The sequence below is a fragment of the Ambystoma mexicanum genome, chromosome 11 (genome assembly GCF_040938575.1).
Source record: "Ambystoma mexicanum isolate Mex_15411 chromosome 11, UKY_AmexF1_1, whole genome shotgun sequence".
In the NCBI taxonomy this organism is placed as follows: domain Eukaryota; kingdom Metazoa; phylum Chordata; class Amphibia; order Caudata; family Ambystomatidae; genus Ambystoma; species Ambystoma mexicanum.
Genome location: NC_090934.1, coordinates 939,899,500 through 939,924,976, shown reverse-complemented (window position 1 = coordinate 939,924,976; position 25,477 = coordinate 939,899,500). Strand labels below are relative to the sequence as shown.

Here is a 25,477-nt window from a genome sequence, read left to right as displayed (position 1 = left end):
GTCACTACGGTGAGCAACCTTATTATACTCCTACGTCCCGTCACCTTTCCTCCATACTTATGGGAGATTCCCAAGCACTCCTCAACGGAATTACGGGTGGATGGAAACTCCTTACTGAAAAAGGTTTTTAAGCACAGCCTGGTCAAACTGAGCATCAGCTCTGGAGCTCAGATCCAAACAGTAGTGTTTACAAAATACTGATGGAGAGGCCCATGTAGCCGCTTTCGCGATGGTCTCCCAGGGGACATACTTTTGAAAGGCAACAGCAGCTGCTTTGCCCCGTACCAGGTGTGCGTGAATCCCTTTAGGAGGTTGGAGGCTCTGAACAGTGTAAGACTCCATAATACAGGCAGCAACCTATCTGGAGATCGTCGCTTTGGAGGCCTGTTTACCCTGCAGATTACCAAAGGTCACCAATAGTTGAGAAGAACTCCTAAATTCAGATGTTCTCTCCGGATAGAATTTAAGAGCTCTGCTAACATCCAGGCAATGCAAAACCCTTTCGGCTTCCGAAGTCGGGTTTGGGAAGAAGACGGGCAAGGAGATTGACTGATTTAGATGAAAATCAGAGACCATTTTTGGCACAAAAGAAGGATTCGTCCTCATGACAACCTTATCCTTGTGGAAGACCAAGAAGGGATGCTCCACCGACAAAGCCTGGAGCTCACTCACAAGTCTTGCCGAAGTCACGGCGACCAAGAAGGACACTTTCCACAAAAGGTGCTTAAGATATACTGAAGCCATTGGTTCGAAGGGCTTATGGCACAATGCCGTAAGGCCCACATTCAGATCCCACGTCGGATGCAGTTTGCGAACAGGAGGGTAAAGACTCATTAGACCGGCAAAGTGCCTTTTAACCACTGGATTTGATAGTGAAAAAGAGCCCTGGTCTGTGGATAAGTAGGCGGCAACAGCCGAAAGATAAGTCCTGCATGAGAGGACATGAATGCCCGACTCTGCTAGGTGAGAGACGAAGGACAGAACTGTGTTGATCGTAGCCACCCTGGGGTCCAATTGTTTGGCTAAGCACCAGTGGCAGAATCAAAGCCATTTGCTCCTGTATTGAGATCTCGTCGAGGTCTTCCTGGCTGCCTGAATAATGCGCATGTTATCAGCAGACAGGTTGAGATGTTCTAAAGATCTGAACTCAGGCACCGTGCCACCAAGCTGAACGATTGTGGGGAGGGGTGCCACAGCTGCGGATCTCTCTGGTGAAGCAAGTCAGGAACCAACGGAAGCCTGATCGGTGCACACACCGACAGATGCTGAAGCTCTGAAAACCGGGACCTGGCCGGCCACCACGGAGCTATGAGCAGAAGAGAAAAGTTCACCGTGTGCCTCAGTATGAAAATTGTCTGATGAATCAGAGGCAGAGGCGGAAAAGCATAGGCCCTCATATTGTACCAGGGAATTTCGAGAGCATCCCCTAGAAAGGAGGCTCCCAGTCAGTTTTTGGAGGCATGCAGAGGAAGTTTCCTGTTGCCCCAACACTGAAAGATTTGTAAGAGGACCTCCACTTTCAACTCCCACTCGTAGCTGACCATCGTTCATCGGCTGAGGGCATCCGCAGTAACATTCAGCTGGCCCGGGATGTGTACAGCCACCAGCCAGATGCCATGCTGCACCGCCCATTCCCAAATCTGAATGGCAAGATCCACAAGAGGAGGGGACTTGGTACCCCCCTGCTTGTTGATGTAAAACATGGACACCACATTGTCCGTGCGGACACGGACCACTTGGTTGACAGTGACCGGCCTGAACACCTTGAGCGCCAGGAAGATCGCCAGAAGCTCCATGTGATTTATATGAAGCAGCTTGTCTTGGGTGCGACCAGAAATCAGAAACTTGAAGAAGGTCCAACGTCGCACCCCACCCCAGAAGGGAAGAGTCCGTTGTGACTGTCACCAGCGGAACGGGGTCCTGAAAATCCACACCCACTGACAGATTGCCGAGAACGACCACCACAAAAGGTCTGCTCTCATGAAAGCTGGAATCAATATAATTTTGGAGTCCGGATCCACAGCTTGACGCCAGGAACTCCGAAGAGCCATCTGCGTCCGCCTCATCTTGAGCCGAGCAAGAGGAAGAGCCAAAACACACAAGGCCATGAGGCCCAGAAGCCTCTGGAACCACCAGGCCGACATGCTCCCCGACTGCGCAAAGACCTGACACGTGGCCACCAGATCCGCCATTCTGTCCCCGGTCAGGTATACTCTGCAGTGGATCGTGTTCCAACGAAAACACAGGAAAATCAGGTCCTGAGAGACCGTCATGGAGGATTTCCGCCAGTTCACCGACAGCCCAAGGTGGAACAGGAGCTGGAGGAGAGACTGAAGGTTGCTCAAGGCTTTCAAAGGACTGCGCAGCAGCCAATCGTCCAAATACGGATACACGTGGATACCCTGAAGCCGAAGATAAGCTGCGATAACCTACATCATCTTCGTAAAGACACGCAGTGCCGAGCTGAGGCCAAAAGGGAGCACTCGGAACCGGAAGTGCTCCTCTCCCACAGAAAACCGTAGGTATCTCCGATGTGGATTCCAGATCAGGATATGCATATACGCATCCTGGAGGTCCACCAAGTGGAGCCAATCGCCCTTCTACAAAGAGGACTATATCTGACAGGGCGTGATCATCTTGAATTTCTCTTGGGGTAGAGAGATTGAACTGGGAAAGGTCTAGGATGGTGCGCAGGCCAGCCTGGTTGGATTTGGGCACGAAAACAGCCGGGAATAGAAGCCCTCCCCTCGCTCCCCTAGGGGAACGGGTTCCACCACCCTGAGATCCAGCAACTTCTGAATCTCAGCTCTGAGGGAGGGCGACCCCGGTCCTCGGTGATGGTCTGCCATGCCTCCCAATGAGATGCAATGCGTCCTCCCACCGGGGTCTCGTGCGAGCGCAGAGAAACTTCATTTAGCTGGTTTTTCGTTGGCAGTGCAACCTGAACCTGAAGAGAAGGCTGAGGAACGGGAGAAAAACCGGCTCCGTAGCTGCCTTTGGCAGGAATTTCCTGAAGGGGTATCAACCCTGCGGGACTTTCGGTCCAGAAAACCCCTGAAACCAGAGGAAGGCCGAGGCTGCGAGGACGTTCTCTGTGCCCTGAAAGGCGGTTTCACCAGGACCGACAAAGACTTGGCGGTCTGAGTGCTATCCTTAGTTTTGGTCAGTTAAACATCTGTTGAGGAATGAAAAAGCTCCTTGCCATCCAAGAGCAGGTCCAAAACCTTATCCTGCACCTCCTTAGAGAACTTGGTGGTGTGCAGCCAATCCTGACGAGAAGTGTCCATGCCAAGCATGAGGCCACAAGGCCGAGGTGTCGACTTGATGCGTCGCGGCCTCCAGCATGTCCTGCGACAGGACCCTAGCATCTGACAAACCTGCTCTGAAATCCTCTAGCTTTTTGGCGGGAAAAAAATACCTCAAATTCCGATAGACCTTTCCACATTTTAATATTCGCCCCCGTTAACACCAGTTCTGCGTTCGCTTGATGTAACTGCAGAGCTGAATTGGCGAAAATCCTCGTTCCCAAAGAGTCAAGAAGCTTGTCCTCTTTAGCCAGAACCTGTGTAGCCATTGCGGAAGAAGATGCAGCAGGCCTGGATTGTAAAGTGGCCGCAGCCACTACCATGGAGGAGGGGGGCGGACACGACGCTAAAGCCACCTCTTCCGAAAAATGGAGCCTATAACGTGCGTAAATATTCTTGTTGACAAACAGTCCAGAGTGTGGTTTTTCCCAAGCTTTACGGACCTCGGCCAAAACGTCCTTCTGCAAGAACAAGCTGGTACGCTCCGAAAGAGACAAGGTGAACGCCCCCGAAAGCACGCCTTCCTGCAGAGTGGGTGCCTCGGGTACTGGAACATCCAATAAACACATCATGTCCAGCACCCGGTCGTGAAAGGCTCTGACAGAGCGGGGCTGGTCATCGCTGTCCTGATCCTCTTGTGTGTCGTCCAGCAGATCCGGTTCAGGCTGAGTTGCATTAGGCACCACTGTAGACTTGTCCAATGGGGACAACGGAGGCAAGGGAGGAAAAGTCGGGGGAGGTCCAGCCGGTAAAGGCAGCGCCGGCGGAACCACAGGTGCCGCAGCTGGGACCGTCGGAGCAGGCGGGCATATCTCCCTAAACAAGCCTCAAAAATACTCCTTCATGGGGTCGGAATGCATTAGTCTTTGAAACTTGCCGAAAAGGACGTCCTCCGCCGATTATTTAGGCGCGACAGGAGGAGGCCTCTCATGAGTGGAGTAATTCCAGGGACTCAAGGGAGAGGGGTGCCAAGAGGGCCCTTCTCCACTTGAGTCCACATAAATCAAGGGCGCCGATGCCGCAGGAAGCGTGACATTGTGCGGAAGAGGCATCCGAGCCTTGCAGTCAAACTGGACGAAAAGGATGTGCACAAGGAAAACGATGTTCACCTGAAAACCCACTCCCCACACCTAGGGCCAATGGCTTAGTTGTAAGGGAGGTATCCAAAATGGCCGCCGTAGTCTTAGCGGGAGTGGGCGCCATTTTGTCAGCACCTGAGGAGAACTGCGACACATGTTGAAGTGAGACAGGGGTCTTCACAGGTGGGTCAGGAGTCTTCATTTTAGCCTTGATACAAGGAACCTCGGCCGAACCGGTGCTGCGAGGCCTAGAATGTTTTTGAGACATGCTATCAGCCAGAGAAGCCTTCAACGGAAGGACCTCGGTACTGCCGGTAACTGAGGAATTACGGTCCAAGACCTCACTCCGTGCCCCCACAACAGGTCTAGTGTCACTGCTTGAATGGGAGCGATGAGGAACACACCTCACCGACAAAACCTTAACAGGCCGCTCAGAACTGTTGGTCACCCTAGCCACCAAACGAGGGGCCTTGGACCCGAGTTCGGAATCTAAAGCCCTTTCACCCCGGGCCTCGAACATTTGTTCGGTACTAACAGCCTCAACTGAGGCCTCAGGGCGTACCCCAGTGTTTTTACGGGAAGCTCCAGCCAGGGAGACCTCGAAGCAAGCTCCGGTACCCGCCGCCACAGTAGAGCTGGGCTCACAAATAGCCCCCACAGGAGTGGCCTCGGATAGTAATTCTGTATCAATAGGCCCCTTACGGAGACCCTCGGAGAAAACTGCGGTACACTTTTTAGGCCTAGAAGGCACCTCATGGCAAACCCCGGTAATAGAGCTTTTGACGCTCCTCCCGGACCGGGAAGACCCCGGGAAGGAGTCCCCCGGCCGGGGTGCTCTAAAAACGAAAAAACTCACCGGGCGTTTCTTCTTTTCTTCGATGAAAGTCAGAAAATGCAATGGGGGAGCGCGCTGGAACACCTCCTCCCACCGCTCCAAACGACGTTGAAGCGCCTGGACCGAAAGGGTGTCGCAGTAAAAGCATGAGTCCCACCGGTGGTCCGGACCCAAGCACTCTAAACAAAGAGGATGGGGGTCCGCCCTAGCGAAGCATCGCTGACAAGAACAACAAGTAGGAAAATCTAACTGAAACGGCATAGACAGACTCGCGACCGCTAAGCCGGAGCAGGAGGGAAGGACACTGGAAGGAAAAAATCTTCCGAAGATGCAAGTGCGTCCAGTCCCGATCGAGCGGAGAAAAGGACTGATGGGTGATGCGCTGGCCGGAGCTAAGTTGGGCGGGGTTATGGCCGCATGCGGTACCCCACGTAAAAAGAGAGGAAGGACACATTTTTTAAAAATGTGATGCTTTTTAAAAAGTGCTCCGGTCCTGTCCAACAGGACGGAGGAATGTCCCATAAGTATGGAGGAAAGGGGACGGGACGTAGGAGTAATTAATAATGTCAATAGTCATGTAGGGTCATGCCATGGGAATATAGATGCCTGGTGCAAAAATACGGAGAAAGTTGGCTCTCCGGAGAGACTATTTCCACCCAATACGAAATAATGGCATGAAGCTGTCAGGTTCAAAGTGGGGTATATGTTATGATTTCATTGTTAGCATGGCGGGGGGGGGGCTTAAAGACTTCGATGGTTGCATTTATTTGACTACTAAGAATTAGAAATTTAATATTACGATACTTAACGGGGTGGGGGGGTCACTTAATCATTACAAATTTCAAACTCTGGATTGGTATTGCGAATTAAGCTATCACCACCCACCTCGTTTATTCGTACTAATTTTCACATATGGTTATGAATATAAATGCATATGCAGATGAAACCATTAATTTGCTGAATGGCAAATACTATTTATGTTGTGAAATCCTTTAGTATCTCAGCAATAAAGAAAAGGTTGCTTTGATGAATGGTTACTGTTAATTGCACTGTTGAATGCGTTGATGCTCAATAATTTAGAAAAAAATTGATATTGCCAAAAACACTTTTGTGAACAATAATTAGTTGTCAAAACAATAGTCAAACAACCAATTGGGAATCAGTGTAAGCTTCCCAAGATCAGAGAGATGTGGTGTGGTGTGGTCCTGCCTGTGTGCTGCTACTGTGATCTTGGCAATTGCAATTTGTAGACCCTAACGGCAAGTAATTAACTACTTCAGTGGCAACCGAATACAGCCTGTATTTGAAGCTGGAGCCAATGATATAGCAGACAATTGTTGTTAAGTGCAGTTGCTTAAGGTAGAAACAAATAAACCTGGACAGACAAGTATAGTTGTTTATTTGCCTGGTTTATAGCTTAGGGGTGAAGCAAGCCATGCCAGTGCCTTAGTTGACCAACAGGTCAATGATGATAACCAAGAGAGAGAACGGTATTGTGGTTCATCATGTTAAAGGTGGACAAGTACAGCACTATCACAAAGAAACTTTGCTTAAGACCTAACTGCCATTGAATCTATTCTCCAAAATTTAGACGTGGAGCCTGCGTTCCCCAGCCAAGCCGGAAGAATAGGTGCCACTCATACAGTCGCACAAGCGACTCAACTTACTATAGTTTTTTAATGATACAAATTATGAATGGCATACTGGGATTTAAAGTAGCAGTTTGAAACCCTTCTTTAGCCAAAAGCAAAAAAGAAATATCCAAGTGGGACACAGAGTAAGGTCACCTCATATTCAGCAAACCATCAGCAAAACCTTACAATGTTCTGTGCAAGATGTTTTTGGTTTTCGATTACCCAGATTTTTTTTTAAACTTAAATTACCAAATTCCTTTAGCTCTTCTGTATGTTTTCAGTAAATTCATTTGATTACAAATAAATCCCAGAAAAGTTGCCAATACTGTTTTGGTCTCTCACAGTAAGAGTTAAACATTTCATTGCACAATTCCTACGGGTTTACATGAAGAAAAGGGAAGTGGGATTTCTGCTTGAATGTCTGAAACTCTAACCAGCGTGCCTTGCTTTAGGCCAAAACCCTGTTGCAATATCCATGTCATAATAATGGTTTTGAATCACCTAAATTCACTGAGATGGTCCAGTTTAAGGGTCTTAAAACTGTATTGAAAACAAACTGTATAAGGTCATGGAACCCATGTTCCTCCCTCTAGGGATTGTTTTAACTAAAAAGGCCAACAAAGTATTTTGCTCTACAAATGGAGACCTCATTGTCTACATGATTAAAAAAAAGGACCTGACCCTACAAGCTACACCTCACTGACCAATCAGGCCGAAAATGTCTAGGGTCGCTTGAGGTCTCATGCAGAAGTGATTATCAGAGCTATGTCAGAGCTTAAGATGGATTCTAAACCTCACAGCCATCGCTTCTTTTGTTTGGCTTAATGTGGATATTAAGCAGGACATCTGACGCCCTTTAAAATTTCCCATAGTGCTGTATTGGCCTGTTGCTCAATGTATCGGTCACGGACGAGCTTCCAAGACATGACTCTTAGTAAAAGAAGGTAACAAAGGGGCTTCTTCCTGGATTGGATCAGTAACCACTGTGTATGTCATTGGCTTTGAAGAGTGTGGTTTCCGTTCAATGAGACAAACATGAATCCTGTACCTTTGGAGCTGGCAAAAAAAAATAGAGGAATCATTTGAGAAATACTATGAACAGCTAAATGTGGCTGTGCTATGCATCCTACCTGTTGGATACTGGGGAAGAGGCGACTGACCAGGCGAGTCAGATGAAATCACACTGTTGCAGTCATCATCGTAGGACTGTCTCAACTCGTCATCCTCATTGCCATCACTGAGGCTGTCGTCATCTTCATTATGCATTATTGTCAGTACCTGTGGTGCTTTGTCCCTTTCAATAGCTTGAAGCCGTCTGACAAATATAAAACAAACACATTACGATGTTGTCTTTGCAAGCACAAAGCAAGCACAACTTGCACATTATATTGCCAAGTACTTTGCCAGCTAGCTGCACTGATGCCATCTTACAAATGATCAGCTGTGGCATAATTTATAAATAAACAGTGCATTTTTACTATAAGCAAAGGATTCATAGTTTAACCCGTGTCTACATGAATACCGGGTTTCACCAATTCTGTGCTATGATGGTGCGGTTGGCAACTATGGATCCATTCAGACCCAGTCCTAGTCAGACACAATACAATGGTCACTGAAAATTGACGTACATTGAATTAGCAAACTAATTTAGTATACATCTTTGGAGTATTGACTTGTGTCATGATGAGAAGGCTTGATTTAAATAAATCGGAAGAAGAAATTCAAGAAATACTAAATGAAAAGTGCAGAGTTGGTAGGGGAAAAGAGGAATAAGGACATTAAAAGGCAGGTGACAAGCTAGCGGGAAGTACAGGGAGAAGGGCAGCTTGGGCCTCTAGGCTTGGCGTTCGAAGCGAGAGGGCTAGTTGACACCTGGAGGTAGGCTCACCCCAGCCTGTGGGGATACACCTTTTAATCCATCCCACACTCCACCTGCAACAGAACTGGTTATGTGTTCTTGAATGGGGACCAAAGTGGGCGACTCGTGGGCTGTGGACATAGGCTGGTGGGCTGGTCACACCACAACATGGTGTGCATGGAAATTGACGTGTTAGGAATCAGCAGGTTAGATGCCAAGTGGAGGTGCAACGACTCCCTATGGCGGGACAAGATTTTCGAAGAGCATCTCTGCTTTGAAATAGCCAAATATTTTAAGATAAACAATACAAGGTAGGTGGGAGTAAATACAGTGTGGGAGGTGGGAAAAGCAACTCGGAGTGGCTGCCTAATGTTGGAGGGGGCCAGGAAGAAGAGGGAAATTAGACCCAGGGAAACAACCCTTCGGAAAGAGATTGGGAGGAGGAAGGTTAGGATGCACCCAGGGGGTGGTTACTCTGAACCAGAACTTCAGCAGCTCTGGCTTAAACGTGCGGAGCTGAAAGCGATGGGTTTGGAGTACACGATTTGCAAATTATGGTTCCTTAAAAAAAGATTCTAAACGAGAGGGGGAAAAAGCAGACGCACTCCTAGTGGCAAGATTGAGGGCACAGAGAGTAGACAGGTAGGTGACGGCGCTGGCGGGTGATGGGGGATACCTAGAACATGGCCCGACGAGATGGCAGCATGCTTCGCCCTCCATTACTAGAAGCTGTATGGGAGTGAGTACATGCATGGTGCGCGCACGCCAGAGAAATGCCTTCGGGACATAGCAATGACGAAACTCACAAGGGAAGAAACAGATGGGCCCAGGCGAGGATGGGTACACAATAGAGTTTTACAAGCTCTTCGCAGACATGCTTGTGCCATACATGGTCAAACTCTATGCCAATATCCTGGAAACCGGGGAAGCGGCCCCCCTCATTCAATAGGTCGTTAATTTCAGTTATACCCAAAGAAGGCAGAGACCCCACCCTGTGTCAATCATACCCCGCGATCTCGCTACTCAACCTAGATGAGAAGATATTCACCCGTAAACTAGCTACCCGGCTGGAAGGGATGCTACATCGCCCCATAGACCCCGACCTGTTGGGGTTTATTGGGGTGCGACAGAGCGCAGGCACCATGCGTAAGACGCTGAACTTAATGGACCACATGGCCCGGGATGGGGGGGGGGGGACTTTGCATTGGTCATCATTGACGTGGAGAAAGCTTTTGACCGCGTCAAGTGGGGGTTTCTCTTCGCGGTCCTGGACAAAGTGGGTTTTGGGGAAAGGGCAATGAGAGGCATCTAGGCACTATATGCAGGCACAACCGCCAGGTTGTGGTAAATAGCAAGACGCCCCCAACGTTCAGCCTTTATAGAAGTACGAGGCAGGGGTGTCCCCTATACTCGCTTTTATTTGCCTTCTTAATGGAGCCACTGGGTATCAAGTTAAGGGGTGATGACAGAGTGAGGGGTATAAAAGTAGGAGAGTGAGTACAAGCTCAGCATGTATGCTGATGACATGCTCCTTCATGTGCGCAACATAGTGCACTCAATATTAGCAGACTATGGAAGGGCGTCAGGGTTCAGGGTCAACACTGCTAAATCTACTCTATTCCCCTGCAGCAGAGAGGCGCACGGCCCTGTGGCAGACCTAGAGGTTCTGGGGATCCCAATAGAAAGGCATAGCATCCAATACCTGGGGGTGTTTATTAACAGAGATCTAGCGGACCTATATGAAGCTAACTTCCCCCTACTGTTGGCTAAGATGGAGGCCTGGTCGCGACTCACGCTGTCCTGGTAAGGAGGCTAAATGCAGTGAAAATGTCTTTACATCCGAAAGTCTTATTTGTTTAAAAGGCTCCCTACAGCAATGCCTGAGGATAATTTTAGGGAGTTGAGGCGTAGGATTAGCAGGTTCTTGTGGGAAAGATGTAGGCAAAGAGTGGCGTACAACACCCTGATACAACCTAAAGACAAGGGCAGGGAGGGACTCCCAGACATGCGGGTATAGTACAGAGATGCACAGCTTAGTGCGCTGATACCACATCTGCGCATAGAAAGCGACAAAAATGGGTAAGCATAGACAATTACCTCCTGCGCCTGGTGGGGGAATGGCTTTGGAGCCCATGGTCGGCGGTCCCATGCAAAAAAAAATAAAAGGAGAAACAATATACTCAGCCATATATGGTCACCTCCAATACGGGACGACATACAGGACCCGCTTTGCTTTCAGGACTGGTATGAGGCGGGTCTCGAGAGAGTAGGACAGGTGGTAAAGGGAAAGGACTTTGTGGAGCTGGGAGTTCTGGAAGACAGCCTGGGCATAGGCGCTCTACCAGTATTTAAATATCTGCAACTGAAAGGGGTACTAATGTCCACAAAGTGGATGGACTATCTGCAAAGTGACTTAACCGACACAGAGACTATTCTTAGCACAGCACATTCCACAAGGGGCTTAATCTCCAGGCTGTACCAATCACTGCTGGTGGGGCGAAGGGAAGGAGTAGAGTCACACAAAAAAGGGTGGGAAAGAGACCTAGGAGTGGATCTGGAGGACCACCAATGGAAAGCCATGTGCGCAAACACCCACTGTACCTCCATAGAATGACACTACAAACTAAATTGCATCAAATCGCTATACAGGTGGCAGCTAGACACAGTTGGCATCTCCCAAATGTTCCCCAGAGTTAGCCCCAGATGCAGGAGGGAATGTGGGCAAAACACTGACTACTGGCACATGTGGTGGGCCTGCCCAGAGATGCAGATTTTCTGGAGGGAGGTACTGGATTGGATAAAGGCGCTGGATGGGATTAAGAGGGAGATGGGTCCACTCTTTGTTCTCTTTGGGATAGAGGTAGAGAATGAGGAGTGGAGGCATCTTCCAGACATGGTTCACTTCCTCCTGTTGGCGGTGAGAGCATGTCTTGCAATACGCTGAAAGAAGCCTGATCTTCCGACAGAACGTCAGTGGGTGGTGAAAGCAAGAAACATCTATGACATGGAAAATTTGACAGGTGCACTCCACGACTGCAAGCCATCCAGAGAGATGGAATGGTCCCCCTATCTTGAACAATACTGCCCGCAAGCAGACTCGGCCTACTCAGCAGCTTGGCCGAGGCCGCTGTAAGACTCTAGAGTCCCCTACATGAGTGGATGAGAATGCAGGGGAACCCGCAAGGAACCTGGTACAAGTACATGGCTGTACAGGCTGACCCCTGTGGGACATGGTGTTAGTTCATACCTGGTCGCTGCGATGCTGTGGCGAGGATATCACCCTTAAGTCATCCTGGGAGGCGGAGGAGGTGGCGAGGAATAGGGGAAGAGGGTTGGGGGGGGGGGCGGCCAAGGGCGAGTTAAAGCTTTAAAGCACACATTGCGCACCACCAGCAGAGTAAAAGGGTGGGGAGGTGGTGGCTGGTGGGGGGAAGAAATGAATACTCAAAGAAGACAAAAGAGACATTGGAATTTGATGTGCACTTTATTGAAATGTCATATATATGTAAAGAAAATGTTGAAGAGCAATGGTCCGAAGCAGCAATAGTACTCTATGTTTGGGAGATGGGAGGGTAGAACATTCCATAAGGTGAGAGCTTGGAGCAGCAAAACATCAGCCTCTCTGGCTTTACCTGGAGAGGTTTGCAACATCTTGAGGGGAATACAACTATGATCTGAGGTGCCTTGTTGAATGGCAATAATTATTTTCTTGACATATGCAGGACCTTCATTGTGGAGATCTGTGTGGGTCAAACAGAGAAGTTTAAATTTGATTACAAAGGTCAGGGGAATTTGGCAAGGGAAGGGGAAATGCGGTCATGTGGCTTAATGTTGCAGATCTGTCTTGCTACATTGTTTTGCATGTTTTTTTAGATGGTTGATGAAATCATCCTTCCATCTCCCATAGGTACTTTAAGCAAGCGCCAAGTTGAAAAGTGAGGTAGTAGGCAATTATTGCACTGCTTAAATGCAGGATGAATCTGTCCCAAAGTGCTATATAAAATATCAGATTGACGATTACGCTTATTTTTACAGAGGTGCTGCTGCAATTGTGTCTATTACATTCAACAATCGTCACAAGGGGGGTGCCTGGCCAGGAGCCAACAGACGAGACTGCGAGCTCTGCTCCCAGTTACCTGAAATCCGTAAAATCTGGATGCGTCCGGGGTAAACAATTTGATCCAGTAGGACTAATCCTCTTACCCATCGCAGTGAAGGATGGATGCCATTTTAGGCCGGGCTGAACAATGCATGGAAGAGGCGGAGTTCGTACTGTGAGCCACCAGAGAGAGGCATTGAAGTGACTCTGAGGGGCTCACAGCCGAGCGGGCTGGTATCTCTCAAGATCAGAAGACCCGAAGTGCGCCCGAGACATATCGGCACGGGGTGGAAACTCGATATGGGCAGGCCTGTGGACAGAAGCAGAGAGGCCTGCTGAAAGCCCTGATGGTGAGGGAATAGCTGTGACATAGGGGCACCAGCGGTGGAGACCTTCCCACCGCAGGGACGGTACTACGGACTGAAAAGGGCCCAGGAAGTGGCTAGCGCAGAGACCTGATCGCGGTGCAGTGGGATAGTGAATATCAGAGATGGATGGGATGTGTGGACCCCTTCTCGTGGTCTGTGGAAGGTGGACTTCAACAGCTGCTCCCTGGAGACTGCTTGAGGACTGGGCTTTTACTTTTCGTTAATGAAAATCCTATTTCATCATCTTACATATTTCCTTCTGCAGCAGAAGCGGTTATCAGAAACTTCACAACAGGGGGCTGTGATGAATCAGTGATGATTCCTCCCAGAAATCTGGTCTGGCACCCTTTTCATGTGGCCAGGTAAAGGCAGCTGCTTCCTGATCCTGACCTTGGGGGTGGTGTACTGCGGGAGGATCACATGAGAGTGGAAACAGACCAGGAAGACTGGTAAACCCCCCGTTTAACTTTCCCCATACTCCCAGAAGTGAGATTATCTTATTGCAATTGTGTTTTACTTTGTTCGCGCTCCGAGCGCGTGCTTTGTGTGTTTTCCCCCTCCCCCCTCCCCTTGCAGTCTCTTCCTGGTGCCCTCCTCCAGCCCGCCTCCCTGCCCTTCCACCCCCCTTATCTACTGACCCTCCTGGGCAGCCCCACTGCCCGGCAGCCCCCACGGCTAAGGGCCCCTCAGGCAAAGGGCAGCTCCTACAGCTGCGGCTCTCTCTGTGTCTACAGGTGTCCGCAGGGGACACCAGGCGCCAGTTCCACTTGCTATCTCCACCTTCTCCCGGCCCACCCCACCTACACCTGGTCACTTCATTCGCATGGTGTCTTCACCTCACTGTGTTCCACAGTTGTGGTAAACTAGGGTTGTTTCTCCCCTCGCAGGATTCTCAAACTTAGGTGGCCTCTGTACCAAATACGCATTTACTGTTCTGAAATGTTGTAAACTAGGGTTGTTTCTCCCCTCGCAGGATTCTCAAACTTAGGTGGCCTCTGTACCTAATTACGCATTTACTGTTCTGAATTGTGGTAAACTTGGGCTTGCCGCTCACTTCCTGCCTGCGTGCTCTCGTATCGTCTGTCCCCCCCCCCCCACTCCCTCCTACTCCATGGTGCTCTCTATCTCGCCTGTCTTCTCTAACTGCTTCTCTATTGACTATCCTGCTCTCCTCACTAAATCTGGTAGGAAAAAGTTTAAAAAGGACATCCTGGTCTCCAACCCAGGCCTCCCTATCGCTGACACCTACACTAGTGCCTGCTCCAAGGAAACTCTCACTGACATCCTCTTTTTCGTGCCTTCGCCTGACCTATGGACCCTTCATATGGTCTCTGTGCTCTCTCCTTTCTCTTCTCCCATTAATGGTGGCACCCGTTGGGATGTCCTCTTGGGCTCCTTCCACTCCTCTAAGGCCATCATTAATGTCTACGCTAATGGGACCGTCTTGGTCCAAGGCCCTCAGGCCAACCTTCACCTCTTTGATAGACGCTTCCCACGCCTCTTCAACTTCCTTTCCTCTCCTGCTGTCCCCCCTCCTCTGTCCTCGGCTACCTTGCCTCTACCCTCCCTCCCTGCCCCCTCTTGTGCTCCTTCTTCATCTCCTTCTACACCTCCGCAGGGCGTACCTATGATCTGTACCCCTCCCCAGAAGTCCTTCAAGGATGGCAACCTTCTCCACATTGCCACTCTTAACTCTCGCTCTGCCATCAAGCATTCCTCTGATATCTGTCGCCTTCTTGAGGAACTGGACCTTGACGTCCTCGGTCTCACCGAGACATGGTTCACGGCCAGCTCTGTCACCAGCTTTGACACACTCCTACCTGACGGTTACAAGATCCTCTCCGTGCCCAGGCCCAACCGTGCAGGGGGGGTGTGTAGCCCTTATCTTCCCTGAGTGGATTCCTGCCACTGTCACTCCTACGCAGACCTACTCCTCCTTTGAATGTCTTGTCTGCCGACTCTCTCTCTCTCTCCTAGCCATTCCCTTACCGTGGCTACTATCTATCGGCCACCTGGTCAAATCTCCTCCTTCCTCTCTGAGTGGGCTGACCTGTCGTCCTCACTCCTGTCCTCAACCACTCAATTCCTCTTTCTTGGGGACTTCAACATCCACTTGGATGCCTCCTGTCCCCCCACTGGACTCTTTCGTGACCTCTGTGACTCTCTCTCACTCTATCCTCCCTTCTGGGCCTACTCATTCTGCAGGGCACACTCTTGATGCTCTGATCTCTTCTGACCTTCCCCTCTCCGTCCCTCTCTCCACTCCTCTCTCCTGGAGTGATCACTTTCTCCTATCCTCCCACCTCACCCTCCCTACCCCACAGGCAAAGCCACCCTCATCACTGCCACCCACCTTCTCGGTCATCCAACCCATGAAGCGCGTGTCAGTTGAGGCTTTCGCTGCCACCTTCTCGCCCCCCTCCCCCTTCGGTTGACTCCCACCCTGACACAGCCCGCTCCATGCTCCACTCTGCTATATCTGATACTCTTGATATCCTTGCCCCCGTCATTAGAATCCGCCTGAAGCCCAAAGCCAAATGTAACTCCTGGTATGAATCGGATCTCGTCACCCTAAAACGCAAGTGCAGGGTGGCAGAGAGGAAATGGCGTGCTTCATGTTCATCCTCGGACAAACTGGCCTGCCGCCTACTCCAAAGGCAATACCGTCTCTCCGTTCTCACCAAGAAGAGAACCCTTATCTAAGCCCGCATCTCTGCGGCATCTAACAACTCGGCCGAACTCTTTAAAATCTGCCAGGAGCTTGCCAACCCTGCTGCAGTCTCTACCTCTCCTGTCCCCTCCCAGGCCCTCTGCACTGCACTGGTCTCTCACTTCATCTCTAAAACTCAGGACATCCTGTCCTCACTCTCCTCCTATCACCTCCCTCCCTCTCTTCCCGGCTCTTCCTCCGGCCCTTCTGCAGCCACCCCTCCTCCCTCCTTCTCTGTCTTTCCCCTTCTTTCTGCTGACGAGGTTTCCAGACAAGTCCGATCTATGAAAGTCTCATCTAAACAGGTTCACCCCTGTTCCTCCAAAACTATCAAGGACCACATCGACTCCCTGGCTCCTGCCCTGGCTGACTTTTGCAACCACTCCTTCACCTCTGGAGTCTTCCCATCCCCCCCCTTAAGCACTCCCTTGTGCACCCTCTTCTTAAGAAACCCTCTTCCGACCCCTCCTGCCCGGCTAACTATCGCCCAATCTCCATCACTCCCTTCCTGGGCAAGCTCCTGGAGAAACTGGCCATCTCCCAGCTTAACCTCCATGCTGAATCTGTTGGTAGTCTTCATGACCATCAATCTGGCTTCAGAGCTGCCAGAAGCACGGAAACTGCTCTTCTGAACATCCGTGAGGACCTGCTCTTGAACCTCGACTCCAACACTCCGTGTGTTCTCATTCTGCTCGATCTCTCTTCTGCCTTTGACACTGTCAACCATGCCATCCTGCTCAACCGTCTCCGTGATAACCTGGGTATCACTGGTCAGGCTCTGGCGTGGCTGACCTCTTTCCTTTCCAATCGACCCTCCCAAGTCCAACTGGGGTCTTTCCTCCGACATCTTTTTCTCCACCTGTGGTGTCCCCCAGGGATCAAATCTCTCTCCCTGGCTGTTCAACCAGTATCTGGCACTCCTTGCCCACCGCATCGCCGCTCTCTGCCCCAACTTTCAGTGCTATGGGGACGATACCCAGCTCATTTTCAGGCTACCCTCGGCCTCCTCCTCTCCTTCCCTCATCTCTGACTGTCTGTCTTCTATCCAGGAATGGTGTGCTGCCAATGACCTCTGCCTTAATGCCAGTAAGAATGAGATTCTACTCATCGGCACAACCACTCCCTCCTTCCCTGCAGCACTCTGGCCGGCCTCTCTTGGCCTCTTCCTGCTCCTACCTGCAAGGCAAAAAACCTCGGGGTCATCTTCGACTCCACACTCTCCTTCTCTCCTCATATATCTGACGTCTCTAAGAAATCACACTACCAACTGCACCTCCTCAGAGGTATTCTTCCCTTCCTCTCCTTCCCCCAGAAGCTCACTGTCTCCCGAGCCCTGGTTCTTTCGAAGCTGGACTACTGTAACAGCCTCTATCTTAATCTGCCTGCCTCCACTCTCCGCCCTGTGCAACTCATCCAGAACAAAACTGCGAGACTTGTCCTTGACCTCAAGCCCAGGGACCGGACCGTATCTCTCCAGGACTGAAATCTCTACACTGGCTCCCAGTGGCTGCGAGGATAAAGTTCAAAACCCTCTGCATTGTCCACAAGGCTTTCTGGGGCCTAATTACCTTCAACTCTCTCTTCCTAAATATCTTCCTTCCCGAGCCCTTCGCTCATCCGTCACCAACTCCCTCAGGGTCAGCTGCTTCTCGAAGCAACGAGCTGGGGGTAGATCTCTCTCCGCGGCAGGGGCCTCCCTTTGGAACAGCCTTCCTGCCTCCCTAAAACTTGAGGAGAACCATCTCCGGTTCCGGAAGCACCTCAAAACCTTCCTCTTTGCTTCTGCTTTCTCTCTCTCCCTCTCCCCTGCTAAATTCTTCACTGAAACTGCACTGAATCTGCAACTAGGCCACTCTCACCGACCTCGGTCCTGGGCCCAGCCACTCTCCACTTGCACTGCCTCCCTGGCAACCCCTGCACTGCGGGACTGTCTGTATCCCTACAGCCCCCCCCTTCCCAGCACTTGTCTGCACTTACCTTGCACTTGCCACCAGCTGGCTCTATTTATTTATTTTATTCTACTTACTTGTACTGCACCTTCCCCCCTCCCCCTTCCCCATGCACTTTTTCCCTTCCCCCTACCCCTGCACTTGCGCGATCTGAATGAAACCTGGCCTAGTAGGATCGTTGTCTGTCTTCCCCTTCCCTGCCTCGTCGCGTCTTGAAACACTTGTGTATAGGCGCGTTACAAATGCCTTATCATATCATATCAATGCCTTATCAGACTTCTGATGGCTGCTTGCCAAACAGCAGAATTAGAAATAACTAATTTTTTTGTTGGGGGCTACATGTCCCATAATCCCAATATTACTAGGACAAGGAAGAGGGCTGAAGAGGCATAGTATGGCAGTATTCAGGCAATGAAGCCTAATAGCCCACACCTGAAGGAACCTGGGTGGCATAAAAGCCCCCCTCAGGTGCAGGCAAAAAGAGGGAGGTTGGAACTGTGGCTGTAGTGAGCGCTGTAGTAGCAGAGACAGAAGGAAGAGGACAGGGTGCTTGCAAATCAAGCTGAAGTGGGAGAACCAGAGTGACGCCGGCATGTGGATGCAACAGATTTCACCTGCTTGTTCTGAAAGGGTCCTGGATTCCCAAGATCTGAGATGTGTGCAGGGAGGCTGTCTTTCCCATGTGAGTTTGATTGCTGTGATTGCTGTGCAGGAGCCGTGTTGGAGACTTAAGCGAGGAGCTGCGGGTGAGTCACAGGTCTCAGGAGCGAGATGGGATCCAAAAGAGAGTGGCTGAAGGAACGGTGCAGGTCCCTTGGAAGCCAGAAGTAGCATAAGTAGTGCCAGAAGTCATAGTCATAGAAGTTGGGCAATCCGCAGAACAAGGATCACAGAAGCAGGTGAGTCAACCCGGGAGTTCTCATTCCTTTTGTGACCATTGCCGGAAACAGTATCCAGTTACAATATTCACTTGCATATAAGTTAAAGCGAGCTAAAGTGTTCGTTGAAGGCTTTAAACAAAGGGACAATGAGAAAGTAGCACTTGCGTGTGAAAGAGTAATTTACATTTCACTTGCGTGAAGAGCAAATGTTACAAAGACCATTGTTAAACCCTTAAAGCTCATAAACCTTATGAAGACGTGGTCTAACCTTTGTAAAACCTATTAAGAAGTGGTTGTGTTTGCCTAATTTCGATTTCGAAAGGAATACTGAACTCTAATCCTTTATTCACACGAACAATCACAACTCGTGTAGGAAGTCAGGTGGTTAATCATTGCATATGCAGCTGAAGAGAAAGAACAAGCATTGCCCAAGCCAAGAATATTTCACAATTTGACATTGAAAGCAGCCTTTCTTAGAGCCAGAATGCAATCATATCCATACTGCAGGGCCAATAGAAGTACAATCTTGCTTACAACATCCATCAATGTGCAAGTACTACTTGAAGCCAAGAGAGTGGCACAAAGTGTTTTGGTTAATTGTTTGCCAACAGTTGGCAGAGAAAGTGAAAGCAAAGCTGGGGAAGGGGAACTTGCTGCTCATGAAAATTGATGAAGTTGACACAACCTATATTGGCAAAGACTGTTATAGAGAAGTGGGTCATAATGACAAATGTGAGTTGGTACTGTGGCAGACAGACAAGAGAGGCAAAGAGGCTGCTCCTTTTCAAGAGAGACATTCAGAGGAAGAGTACCTTGCCTGTACCGTGAAGGGAGTCTTGTCAAAGTCTGACTTGAGTGTTAATACTACTGAAGCAGTAGTGGTGTACCTGATTGTCAGTGGATGTAAACTGTCAGTGCCCCCAAGTGAATTGGAATGCTATGAGGCAAAGGAGAATGTCCTCATGGTAAACTATAACAGAGGTGAAGCCGTTGAAGTGGAAGCAGTAGTAGCACTGTGTAGTCATCCTGACAAATATACCTCTTGTCAAGTCTAATACTGAAGCTGGGGTTGGATCACACAGTATTGAAACTGTGGCTGTATCACAAAGTACTGAAGCTGGGGTTGTATCCCAATATGAACAGAAGAAAAAGTACTATTAACAAGAATCATGTTCCATTAACTTTCTATAATTTGCATATCTTTTTAACTGTATCGAGTCTACTTGAAAGTGGTAAAAAAGCATTGTGGCTGGGAATAACATTGATGCCATTATGAGTAAGTGGAAAGTCTGTATTTCCGCAGGAAGAAGAACTCTGCTGTTGGAACTTTGGTTAGCAAAACTGTACCATGCTATTGGAATTTCAAGAACTGAATTAAGACGTTGCTACCCATGTGAATTTCCTTTTTTTCTTTTGAATAACAGTGGAGTTGATTTAATCTTGAATTCTGGGCAAGGGAGTTCACCCAGGTTACTGAAAAGGTTCACAAGAAACTGTAACTATCCTGGTTTGTGTCAATTGAATTGCCATATATTTTCTTTGTATTGTATGTTTAAGTGCGAGGGCCAGACATCCTGTGTTACAGTGTTCCCCTTAGTTTTGGTAGGCAGGGAAATCCTCAGCAGAGTAGGGCTAGTGAGGAATTTACTATTATTTTCATCTTAGTAAAAAGGCATGTTTTTAACAATCATCAAAAAGTTTTCTGCCTCACATTGCTGACCCCTCACCCCACCATTCCACCTCCTTGGCTCAGAAGGTATGCCCTCAGCACAATATATAGAGCAAACCACATAACATCATGGAGAACTGTCAAACTGGATGAAAAAGATGAAAGAAATTAACTGACAATATATAACACCAGCTACTGAGTTTAACCGCAAAAACGTGTTAAGAATTTTGGTGGAATATATGAAGCGACATCTAAGACAATCGAATAAGATGAAAGGTTTGATATGTAAAGCAAAGCATTTTAAATAAACAAAAATAATGAATAGAGCACACCACACCGTCAACTTCATTTCCCTTCGACCCCATGCTAGGCATCTGAGAAAAACATGTAAACACCTTCTGAAACTGGACTAGCTGCCTACCTATGGTGCAGGATGGGAGGATGATGAGGAATCTGTGGGAGGGGAATCCACCTAAAAGAACATTGCCACAGGTAAATAATTTGTTCTAATGGATAACATCCTTCCAGAGAGTCCTCATGTTAGATAGACTTCCATGGGAGCACAGGCATAGATGGGGGTGGGAGGAGGAAGACAACCTCACACCAGAAGATTTGCAGCACCACCATTCATTTAGGGTTATCCTGATCCAACTGCAAACAAAAGACAATAATGCTCTTCAAAGTATGCAGCAAAGCCCAGGTTGCCACTTGACAATTAGCTAAGGTTGCCACACCCTTTAGGCTGAATTGGCAGCTAGCCCTTTTGGTACAATGGACCATAAGACCTTCCCGCCAAAGTATAGCACTTTGATAGAGAACGATCCAGCATAAAATTGTTTCAAAATGACAATGCCTAATCATGTCCCTGCAAAGACAGGAACATACGGTCAAGCTTTCGAACGTCTGCTGTCCTTGTAATATAAAAACAAAATGCCCTCCTTGGGTACAATCAGTGAAATCTCTCCTCTTTAAAAAGAGGAGGATTGAAAACAGGAAGTTAGATTTTTTGACTCAATTGAAGCTCCAAAACGACTTTCGGAAGGAGACTACGTCACGAAGTGTCACTTTTTTCTTCTCCTTTAAAAATGTAGGAACAAGTTACTTACCTGTAACTGTTGTTCTCCCAGCATGGGTCTGGCATGGATTCACATGCTCATGAATATTCCCCGTCGTCAGGCTGGGAATCTTCAGTAAAGAAAAAATCAGTATTAGTTTCGTTTCTGATCTGTCTTTCTTAGTAGTAACCAATCACTGATCTCTGGGTCATACTGCCCCCAGCCAATGACTGCCCTCTCCCTAAACCCCGCCCCTGGCAGCCATCCTCAGATTTGGTAGCACGCCAAGAGGCAGTATGACCAAGTGAAGAGCCGCAGAGGGGTAGGTGGGAGGGTTCGCATGTGAATCCATGCCAGACCCATGCTGGAGAACAACAGTTACAGGTAAGTAACTTGTTCCTTCTCCAGCATGTGGTCTGGCATGGATTCACATGCTCATGAATAAAAGAATACATAGCAGTATACACATGCACAACCACGGGAGGTGGCAACAGGCTCAACATTAAGCAATACAACAACTCAACATTAAGCATCTCTTACCTCCTCACCAGGCTCACCTTAGGCGAACAGGTTGCGCAGCACTGCTTGGCCGACCCTGGACTCCTCCCTGGAGTCCCGATCGACGCAGTAGAATCTTGTGAAGGTGTGCATCGACCTCCACGTAGCAGCCCTGCAGATGTCCAGCAGGGGCACACCAGACAGGAACGCCGTGGTAGCAGCGCTCGGTCTGGTCGAATGGGCTCTGGGACGGCTGGGCAGTGGTCGGTTTGCCAACCGGTGACAATGCATAATGCAGCCGGAGAGCCATCTGGAAATGGAAGTCTTCGAGAGAGCCTTCCCTTGATTCACAGACCCAAAGTTCACAAACAGTTGTGACGTCTTCCGAAAACTCTTTGTGCGGTCCACGTAGAACTTCAGCGCTCTAGCTACATCCAGCGAGTGCAAAGTCCTCTCAGCCGGCGTCGAAGGCGACGGAAAGAAAACTGGTAACACCAAGGGCTCGTTGAGGTGGAAGTCCGACGGCACCTTGGGCATGAAGGAGGGGTGCGTCCTCAGCACCACCCTCATGTCATGAAAAGTCAAGTATGGAGGCTTGCAAGATAGGGCCTGAATCTCTCCCACTCGTCGTGCAGAGGTGATAGCCACGAGGAACGCTGTCTTCCATGACAGGAACTTCAAAGGCACCGAATGCATAGGCTCGAATGGAGCCCCCATAAGCCTGGTCAGCACCACATGTTCCCACGCTGGGGCAGGGGCCTTCACCGGCGGGAATGATCAGAATAGTCCCTTCATAAATTCCTTTACCAGGCGATGAGACCACAAGGACGCCCGTCCCGTAGTCCTGGTATATCGGGAGATGGCAGCCAGATGTATTTTTATGGAGGCATGAGCCAGTCCAGCTTTGGCCAGCGACAGTAAGTACGGCAGCACTTGAGGGGCCGTAATCCGCAGAGGGTTAATCTTCTGTGCACGGCACCAGGCAGAGAACCTCTTCCATTTATGACCGTAACACTTGAGAGTTGAGAACGCCCTGGCCTTTGCAAGAACCTCTCTGCAATCAGCCGGGATATCGTACCCTCAAAACTCTAGTGCTGCAGGAGCCAGGCCTGCAAGTTCAGTGACTGTGGGTCATGGTGTAGAATGGCACCTCCTTCTCTGGAGAGAAGATCCGTGTCCGCCGGCAGCCTGACTGGCGGAGACGTTGACAAGTCCAGAAGGTCCGGGAACCAGATCTGCCTCGGCCACGCCGGTGCGACGAGGATCATCCTGCACCTGGACCTCTTGAGCTGGTTGATGAGGCGGAGCAGCAACGGCAATGGAGGAAACGCGTATAGAAACAGGCCGTCCCAAGGGAACGAGAAAGCATCGCCCATGCTCCTCGGCTGGAGGAACCTGCTGGCGAACCTCTGGCACTTGGAGTTCGTCGCCGTCGCGAACAAGTCGATCTGGGGTTTGCCCCATCGTTGGAAGAGTCGATCCACTTGATCCTGGCGCAGTTCCCACTCGTGGCACGAGCGTAGCTCCCTGCTGAGTGAGTCGGCAATGGTGTTTTTTATTCCTGCCAGGTGGAAGGGAACCAGAAACATCCCCTGGGCGACGGCCCAGTGCCACAGATCCTGGGCCTCCTTGGATAGGGCTGGGGATCTGGTGCCCCCCTGCTTCCGTATGTAGAACATTGTGGTGGTGTTGTCGGTGAAGATCCTCACCACTTTGTCCTTGAGGGACGGGAGGAACGACTTGAGCGCCCAGAACACTGCACGGAGCTCCAAGATGTTGATCTGAAGAGACCTCTCCTCCGGGAGCCAAAGGCCTCTTGCATGGAGATCTCCGGTGTGGGCCCCCCCAAACCTCCAGAGAGGCGTCTGTAGTCACCGTCTCCTGAAACGCCAGGGTTTGAAAGTCCGTGCCCGTCGTGAGGTGAGCCCGGGTGCCCCACCATAGGATCGCCCGACGGAACTCCTCGTCGAGGGGGATCCTGTCCTCGAAGCAGCCCCCCGCCTGAAACCAGCGGGCGTCGAGGAACTCCTGCAGCGGACGCATCCGAAGTCTGCAAAGGGGTACAAGGTAGATGCATGAGGACATCATCCCGAGAAGGGACTTGATGGACCTCACCCTGGCCACGTCCATGGCTAACAGTCGCCGTACCTTGCCCAGGATGGTATTGGTCCTCTCCTCTGAAGGGGAGGCCAATTGCCCCACTGTATCGAGCTTCGCCCCCAAAAACAGTGCTACTTGTGACGGAACCAGGTGGGATTTGGGGTAGTTGATGGAGAAACCCAGCTCCGTGAGCAACCGCACGGTCCTCGCCGTATGATCGACTGCGAGTTCCCTTGACCTTGCCCGGATTAGCCAGTCATCCAGGTAGGGGTAGAAGTGGATCCCCTGCAGGCGCAGCCGCGCCGCCACTGGTGCCAGGCACTTGGTGAAAACCCTGGGTGCCGACTTTAATCCGAACGGTAGGGCTCTGAATTGGTAGTGGTGTCTTTGAACCACGAACCTGAGGAACTTCCTGTGCATTCTTAGAATGGGGATGTGAAAGTAAGCATCCTCCAGGTCCAGTGACGATAGGAAGTTGCCTTCCTCCAGCTGTCCCAGCACGTGCTGGAGGGTGACCATCCTGAATTTCTGTGCCTTGATGTACTTGTTTAAGCGGTGCAGGTCCAGGATGGGACGCCAACCGCCTGTCTTCTTCCAGACAAGGAAGTACCTTGAGTACACTCCGGAGCCCCTGAGCCTTCTGGGGACAAGCTCGATGGCACCTTTCTTGAGCATCGCCCTTACCTCCAACAGCAGTTGAGGGACGTGATTTTCCTTCCTGGCCATGGGAGGAATGCGAGGGCACTTCTTTTGGAATTCCAGCGAGTGCCCGGTGGCCAGGGTGTCCAACATCCAACGGTCGGTGGAGATGGACTCCCACACGCCGACGAACTTCGTCAGCTGACCTCCCACCGGAGTGCTTCGGTGGGGGCCCGACAACACGGCCGGGTCATTCTTGCTTGGAGGCGGCCTTGCCGCCTTGGCCTCCTTGGCGACGATGGCGGGAACCCCCTTGTTTGCCGCGACCTCTGTAGGCCTCCTGGGAAGAGGAGCGGGCCACCTGGCGGTAGGTGGAGGAGCCACCGCTGGATCCTTTGGAGGCACCCTGTCTGCCTCCAGGGCTCCGAAAGGGTCGTCGCTGCTGAAGCACCCCAAGGGGCCGGGCCGTCTCGGAGTCGGTCTTGATGGCCTGTAGAGACTCATCCACTGCCTTACCAAAGAGGTTGTTGCCGTCGAACGGCATGTCCAACACTCTGGTCTGGATGTCCTGGCGAAAGTCTGTCGCCTTGAGCCATCCTCGTCGTCGGAGGCAAACTCCGTTGCCCAGTTGGCGAAATCCGGTATCAGCAATGTCCGTTGCCACCGTAATGGCATGATCCGACGCCACCTCGCCCTCCTGCAGAATCTCTAGGGCCTCCGCCCTTTTGTCATCCGGCAGGAAATCTAGCAGGGGAGCTATCTTGAACCAGAGCTCCCTGTCGTAGCGGGCCACGATCG

General features: G+C 50.3%; 1 protein-coding gene across 3 annotated transcripts in view; it reads right to left on the bottom strand.

The window, feature by feature from the left end:
• Positions 1-25,477, bottom strand: part of LRRC56 (leucine rich repeat containing 56) — a 1,196,120-nt gene that overhangs the window by 74,140 nt on the left and 1,096,503 nt on the right. For all 3 annotated transcript variants that reach the window (XM_069624078.1, XM_069624079.1, XM_069624080.1), the window contains one exon: positions 7,984-8,168. In XM_069624078.1, coding sequence (XP_069480179.1) covers positions 7,984-8,168 — 185 coding nt within the window. The remainder of the gene's footprint in view (positions 1-7,983; positions 8,169-25,477) is intronic.